The following is a 7,530-nucleotide window of genomic DNA, read 5'->3' on the forward strand; positions in this document are numbered from 1 at the left end:
ACCCGGGAAGTGCCCCCCTAAGCCTTGTGATCCAGGTCAGCCTTCTCCCAGCCACAGACCGCCTCTGATCTTGCCTACCCTGCTTCTGCCTTTCACCTGAGCTGGAGAGACTGGGCCTAGAAGAGCAGGTAGGGGTGAGAGGGCTGTCAGCTGGTATGTGCTGATGGTGCCAGCCCACTGCTGGCTAGATGTCATGCTGCTGTGGTCACGCAGGCTGTGCAAATGTGGCTCTGTTCACCTCTCCAGCCTGGCTGTCCCCACAGCAGCCTGCAGAGGAGGTGGAGGGCAGTGCTGCCTTTTCCTGCTTCCCGCGCGGGTTTGGAGAGATCTGGAGGGGAAGGTTCCCTGTGTGCCCCCTTTGGGCTGCTTGTTTCCCCGCCAGTATAATCAGGCCCGCCTGGGCTTTGCTGATGGGCTGAGCTGGGCGAGCCAGAGCGGGCCCTGGGAGGCAGCTCTTCTGGCCGCTCAGCAAGAGTTTTTCTCCCACCTGGGCCTTTCACTTCAATATGGGTGTTCAGGGCCCGGCCCACAGCATCCGAGCGCCCGCGGCGGCCCTTTCCTGGCCTAGGCTCCCAGGGGCAGAGGTCCTGGCCCTGGGCTAGGCTCCCGGAGGGGGCGTGGCAGGCCGCGCCCGGGGCCGCCCCTTGCTCCGCTGGCGAGCAGCCAGGGCCAGGTACCCCTGCGCCCCGGCTGCTGGCCCGCAGGCAGGCGCCGCGGGAGCGCGTGGGTCGGGCGAGCCCCGCTGCCAGCCCCACCCGCCGGCCGGCCAGGGGGAGGGTCTCCGCCGCGCTGAATATGTATCAGCCACCTGATCCGACGGGCTCGCCGCCGCGCTCGGCAGCTGCCTCCTGCCTTTGTGTGCGGGCCGCCGCCCGGCTCCGCGTAGCGCCCGGCATGCAGCCCTCCGGGCCGGCCGCCGCCGAGCTGGACGCCTCGCTGGAGCAGTACCTGCGGGTCCGCATCTTCAAAATCATCGTCATCGGCGACTCCAATGTGGGCAAAACCTGCCTGACCTTCCGCTTCTGCGGGGGCGCCTTCCCCGCCAGCACCGAGGCCACCATCGGCGTGGACTTCAGGGAGAAGACGGTGGAGATCGAGGGAGAGAAAATCAAGGTGGGGGGAGAGGCGGGGTGGGGGGTGAGGAAGAGGAGGGCGATGGGGAAAGCAGGGGGTATGGGGGGAGCAGCAGGGGCAGTCAAGGAGGAGGGAATTGGGGGAGCAGAGCAGTGGGGGAGGCGGGGAATGGGGAGCAGGGAATTGGGGGAGCAGAGCAGTGGGGGAGGCGGGGAATGGGGAGCAGGGAATTGGGGGAGCAGAGCAGTGGGGGAGGCGGGGAATGGGGAGCAGGGAATTGGGGGAGCAGAGCAGTGGGGGAGGCGGGGAATGGGGGAGCAGAGCAGTGGGGGAGCAGAGCAGTGGGGGAGGCGGGGAATGGGGAGCAGGGGCAGTGAGGGAGGAGGGAATTGGCGGGTGAGGGTGGTGAGAGGAGGAGCAAGGGGCAGTGGGGGATGGGAATGGGGGAGCGGGGGGGCACGGCGGCGGAAGGGAGTTGGGGGAGCAGGACGTGGTGGCAGATGGGGAGTGGGGAAAGGGGAAATGGGGAAAGCAGGGGCAGTGAGGGAGGACGGAATTGGGGTGGTGGTAGTAAGAGATGGAGTCAGACGGGGATGGGGGAGCAGGGGACAGTGGTAGATGGGAGCAGGGGGAATGGGGAAGCGGGAAGGATGGGGGAGCAGAGGGGAGTGGGAGATGTGGAGTGGGGGGAATGGAGGAGCAGGGACAGTGAGGGAGGAGGGAACTGGGGGTGCGGGATGGGGTAAGAGAGGGATGGGGAGCAGAGGGTAGTGGCAGATGGGAGCAGGGGGGAACGGGAGACCGGGGGCAGTGGCGGATGGGGATTGGGGGGGAAAGGAGGAGCAGGGGGAGGGAATGGGAGGTGGCGAGGGATGAGGAGTTAGGGGATTGGTGAGGGATTGGGGGGAGAGGTGGAGAACAAGCAGGGGAGTTGGTGTCAGGAAGGCATGGGTCAGAGAGAGTGGGATGCTGGAGAGCAGGTGAGGTACAAGGAAATGGGGGAACAGCACCAGCAGCAGAAGGAGAGAAGGGGAACAGGGAGAGTGATTGGGGGGTTCTCCAGGTGTGAGACATCCATGGTGTGCAAAGGCCAAAGAGCAGGTGTGGGCATTGGAAGGGGCTGAAGAGGGGTGGAGGTGTGTGGTGAGAGGGCTAGAGGTTGCCTGGGGTGTGTCGGTGGTCAGAGGTAGGGGGTGTCACAGAGTGTGGGGGAGTCCAGGCCCTGCACCCCTCTTCCTGGAATTCACTGAGACTCTCAGCCAGCCAGTAAAACAGAAGGTTTATTGGACAACAGGAACACAGTCCAAAACAGAGCTTGTGGGTACAACCAGGACCCCTCAGTCAAGTCCTTCTGGGGGAGCAGGGAGCTTAGATCCCAGCCCTGGGGTTCCCTGGGTTCCTCCACCCAGCACCAAACTGAAACTAAACCCCTCCAGCAGGTTCCCTTCTGCAGGCAGAGGTCTTACCTCCCCCTACCCCTCCTGGCTCAGGTTACAGGCGCTCAGGTCTCCCATCCCCAGGGCACATTCCCAGGTCAACACTCCCCCCTCCCTGCTGCATCACATCGTCACAGGGAGGTAGTTGAGGTTGATGAGATATGTGTGGGTATCAAGCTATGAAAGTGTCACGGGGATGGGGGCACATCTACTGGGGGGCAGTGAGATAGGAGGCCATGAGTGGAGTGGGGGGCAGAGGTGGGGAGCTAGAGCAGAGGCAGTAAGGTACAAAGGCCCTGGGGTGGCAAGAATGTGTGGGAGAGCAGTGAGTGGAGTAGCAAGTTATTGGGGTGGGGGCTAAGAGGGTACGAGGTTGGTGGGGAAGTATGATGGCACTGGTGGGGAGGGAAGGGGGTGGGAAGGTACAAGGGCACAGGTGGGGAGGAGAGGGGGCGGGGAGGTACAAGGACACTGGAGGGGAAGAGGGGGAGGGGAGAGATGTATGAGGGCACTGGAGGGGGGCTACGAGGTCATCCAGGGGATTGGGAAGTCTGAACCCATTGGTGAAACATTGTGGGGGGGAGGGTGGTATAAGGCGCTGGGAGCATGAGGGAAGGAGGGAGGGGGCAGGGGGATATGAGGGGGCAGGGAGGTAGGAGGGGATGGGAGCGGTTGAGGGAGGGGGAACTATGAAATCATGGAGGGGGCTGGGGAGGGGAGAGGGTGGAGTGGTACAGGAGGTCGGGGCAGGAGATGTATGAGGATTGGGATGGAGGGAACATGGTGATAGATGGGATTGGGCAGAGAGCACTGGAGGTGCTGAGGTATGAGGGCATTGGGAAAATGGGGGCCATGTACCAGGCCCCTGGGAGGTTCCAAGATCTGTGGAGGAGGTGGTGGTGAGAATGCTGTGGAAAGGTCCAGTGTGCCCAGTTTTGGAGCAAGGGAGCTGCGTGGGGGAATGGAAGTGAGTGCTTGGAGGAAGGAGCTGGTAGCTGCTCCAGACCCCAGGACTTCTGCCACTGAGGAAAGCAGGGCTTTGCGGAGCTGGGCTGTAGGCCCAGTTTGCAGAGCAGAGCCGTGGGCCCACCCAGCCAGTTGCTGTGACTGTGGCTTGAGGCCTAGGGCTTGGTGAGTTGCAGTAGCTTGTGCATGCAGCTGGCAGCCCAGTGGGATGCTCCTTGCTGTGTCTGTGTGTAATGGCTACGCAGGGAACAGGCCTTGAGCAGCTGGCTCTGTGTGGGTGCCTTTTCTTGCAGCTTGCACCAAACTTTCTCCATAGGAGGAGATGACCACTCCACTATCACAACCCAATATTCCAAAATCACAAGCCAGGCCCCCAAATCATGAGACTGTTTAAAATCTTGAATGCTGGGTCTTTTTTTTTTTTTTTTTGAGTCCTGGTTTCTGAGCCTTTAAGCTGCACTCAGGTGTTTTCAGACTTTCCTTTGCAAATGTACAGGCTAGAAACCACCTTTTTAAATGAAAGCTGAGTTTCTGCAAAATATTAACTTGTCTTGAGTTTACATCCATAAAGTGCATGGGCTGGATCTGGCTGCCTGCCCGCCCAGTGGGTTGACTCTGGTAATCCAAGCTCGATGGTTGAGGCTGGTAAACTTTGACTTGGTGGGTAAGGTAACAGAGAGCAAGGGAAGATTGGCAGGCTTGGCACGCTGCAGCGGGAGTGACCCCTGGAAGCTGAGCAGTCTGAGGGCTTCTGAAGGGGGAAAAACAGTGCAGTCAACCCGTGCCATTTTATCACAAGTCTCAGAATATTTGGTGTTTTTTCTTAAATCTCCAGATTGTGGGATCATGTGATTAAGGGAGACTCTCAGCTTTTTCATTGCAGAGGCGGGCGGGAAGTTGTCAGATTCTAGCCCTCCTGAATGCAGATAAAAGCCTGAAAACATGACCCAAGTAGACTGAAAGGCTCAGAAACCAGGCGAGTCATAACCACTGAGCTGTTGTCCCTCTTTCTGGCCTAATGAATATTTAATTAGTTATACAAAGTGAAACACTCCAACAAGACTCTATAGTCCAGGGGTCAGGACACTCACCTGAGATGTGGGAGACCCAGGTCTCTGCTTCTAATAGGGTAGAGCAGACATTTGAACCTGGGCCTCCCGTCTCCCCGGGGAAGTGCTCTGCCTTCCAGACTGTGGGCTGTTCCAGGCTGCTCTCCATCTCAATTTGACTGGTCCATCCTGGCCCAGGGAGCCATTTCAGTGGTGATAAAACGGCACTTTTCGACAGAAAGAAGCTTGGTCAAAATGTTTTCAGCCAGCTTTGTTCCTGAGTCCTGTGATCATGCTAGTGCAACTTACACCATATGTTGGTCTGAAACAAGTGTTACTGCTCCAGCCTGGAAGTGTCCAGCCTGCTGCTCTATCATAGCTGCTTACACTTGAGCAGTGAGGGGAGAAGGGTTAGTGGCCCAGGCTAACCTCCTGCCAGAGGGGAAAAATGAGGTGTATGTAGCCTGAAAAGAGGGTGTGTAAGAGGGTGGGGACAAGAGGGTCTGAAGGACAATTAGCCCAGGGCAGCCCCTCCTTTTCATGCTGTCCTCCTGATTCAAGTGCAAGGAGGAAGTGAATGGCAGGGAAATGAAGAACAAACATGTTTGCTTTCTGCCAGCGTGTGCCCAGCTTGAGACGCCCCTGCTGCAGATGCTGGCACTGGGTTGACAAGGAAGCCGGATGGTTTCAGCATCAGTCTGCAGTTATTGCAGCTTTAAAAAAGAAATAATAAAATCCCAGGCTTCAGGGTGCACCTGCAGGGGTCGGGAAGGAGTTCTACTATTTCTTCCCCTTCCAGATTCACCATTGTACAATTGGCTGGGTGCATTACAGGGTTCTTCGCATCTTCTGGAATAGGATGCTGGCGGCAGGGCTGTCCCTAGGGGGATGCGGGGCTGGGGACAAGTCAGCCTCCCTACTAGTCTCCTCACTGTCCACCCACCACCTCACACCTCCCCTGCCTATCACTCTCGTCCTTGCTGTCTGCCCGCCTGTCTCCTCGCCGTCTGTCCAGCATGCCCCCTGTAAACCGCTCTCCTCCTGAACATCTGCCTGACTCCTACCCCCCGCTTCCTCACTCACCACTTGCCTCCCCACTGTCCGTCCAGTGCATGTCCCCCCCTGCCACTCTCCTCCTTACCCCGTTTGCCCACTCGTCTCACCTAAATATAGGGACAAATGGCATAGATCTGTCGGGACGTGGGACAAAGGGCTAAATATTGGGACAGTCCCGATTTTATTGAAGTGCAGGGGCCCCCGAAAGCATGGGGCCTGGGGCGGTTGTCCCAATTCACCCTACCCAAGGGACAGCTCTGGCTGGTGGAGGTGGAGTAATGCCTGGTATGGTGTTGAAATGCCTCTTTAAGTGCCAGGTGTTTTGTGCACATCATTGCTATGGTGAAGATGGCAATGAAATATAGTTAGAAGAGGAAACACTCTCTTAAAAACAAGCTCACAGGGCCTGCCAGATAGGTGCTGAGCAAGAGTGATTGAATCCCAGACAACCACTTTGCCTGGAGCAAACCATGCTCAGTACAAGCACAAAGGAATCCAAGGCTTCTGGGCCAGAATACAGGGACTATTTGCAGGTAAAGCAAAGGGCTGCCCAGGGAGAGACTTCTCTCAAAATGTGCTGGACTCAGCAGTGTCAGTTGAGGTGAAGGGGAATTAGCTGTGTGGAGCTCTGCAGTTGTCTAGCCTCACTAATCAAACTGAACAAGGGTTATGTACATATTGAGAATGATCTAGACTAAGAGGAAATGCCCCAAGTCTCTGTGCCCCCAGCCTCTCCCAACAAGAAACTGCCTTTTCCTGGGACCCAAGCCCTTTGTGGGGGTGGGCTATATCTTGGCTGCCTCAGGCACACTGTGCTTTGTTTTCTAGGTGCAGGTCTGGGACACAGCTGGCCAGGAGCGGTTCCGGAAGAGCATGGTAGAACACTATTACCGCAATGTGCATGCCGTCATCTTTGTCTATGATGTCACTAAGATGGCTTCCTTCCACAATCTCAAAATGTGGATTGAGGAATGCAATGGGCATGCTGTGCCCCCTTTCGTCCCCAAGGTGCTTGTTGGGAACAAGTGTGACTTACGAGAACAAATTCAGGTGCCATCCAGCGTGGCCCTGAAATTCGCTGATGCTCACAACATGCTTTTGTTTGAAACATCAGCCAAGGACCCCAAAGAGAGTCAGAATGTGGAGTCAATTTTCATGTGCCTGGCCTGCCGATTGAAGGCCCAGAAGTCCCTGCTCTATCGGGATATGGAGAGGCAGCAGGGAAAAGTGCAGAAACTGGAGTTCACACAAGATGCTAACAATAAAAATTCCTGCCCCTGCTGAACGGAGGCTGTGCAGTCTAGGTTAATATTGTGGGGGGAGGGGTTTTGTGCCTGTATAAGACTGACACCTGCTTGTTTCACTATAAATTAATGTTAACAAAATAAAATTTGTATCACTGATGTCTGCTTTGAGTCTGTCTTTGCCTATCAACAGGGTATTCAGAGTAATTATATGCTTGTAGAAATGGGGTCTTGGCTAGGACTGGAACTCTCAGCAAACCCTCAAGCTGGCTGTTCATATCACCATGTAAGAGATTAACCCAAGGTAAAGTTTAAAGGGTATGTTGCTGTCATGCCCTGAGACTTGACTCTTTGATGCTGTGTTGAGAGGGATCCTTGTAGCTGTTCTACAACAGCTGAATGCCCGGTCTGTGCAGGAAGGACTGACTTGCACTCATTGCTCTGCGTAGGATTCCTGTCAGGATAAAATCTTCAGTTTCTTTCTGGTTCTGCATGACATTTTGATTTAAAAAAACAAACAAACCTAGAATGATATTGTGACATTAAGAACAGCCCTAGGACCGAGGGAAAGTGGCATTCTGCTCTCCAGCAGTGAGTTTCAGTTGGCCTGATCAACCCAGTATACCCCAACTCACTATTGTTACTACAAGACACCTTTTAGTGATACTGATATTGTTATAACTCACTGGTTAATATTGTGTAATG

General features: G+C 56.0%; 1 protein-coding gene across 1 annotated transcript; it reads left to right on the plus strand.

Moving 5' to 3' along the window:
- The first annotated feature begins 706 nt into the window (after positions 1–706).
- On the plus strand, positions 707–6,984 carry RAB33A (RAB33A, member RAS oncogene family). The gene is made up of 2 exons (XM_073360658.1): positions 707–1,113; positions 6,410–6,984. Exons 1-2 carry the CDS (start codon positions 796–798, stop codon positions 6,863–6,865), a joined length of 774 nt encoding a protein of 257 aa, XP_073216759.1. The 5' UTR covers positions 707–795; the 3' UTR covers positions 6,866–6,984.
- The last annotated feature ends 546 nt before the right edge of the window (positions 6,985–7,530 follow it).

Source organism: Lepidochelys kempii, chromosome 9 (assembly GCF_965140265.1).
Source record: "Lepidochelys kempii isolate rLepKem1 chromosome 9, rLepKem1.hap2, whole genome shotgun sequence".
In the NCBI taxonomy this organism is placed as follows: domain Eukaryota; kingdom Metazoa; phylum Chordata; order Testudines; family Cheloniidae; genus Lepidochelys; species Lepidochelys kempii.

Excerpts from the sequence above, each read along its gene's own strand:
- RAB33A (XM_073360658.1), top strand. The coding sequence starts at position 796 with ATGTATCAGCCACCTGATCCGACGGGCTCGCCGCCGCGCTCGGCAGCT. Across the intron at positions 1,114-6,409 it reads TCGAGGGAGAGAAAATCAAG|GTGCAGGTCTGGGACACAGC; the intron begins GTGGGGGGAGAG and ends TTTGTTTTCTAG.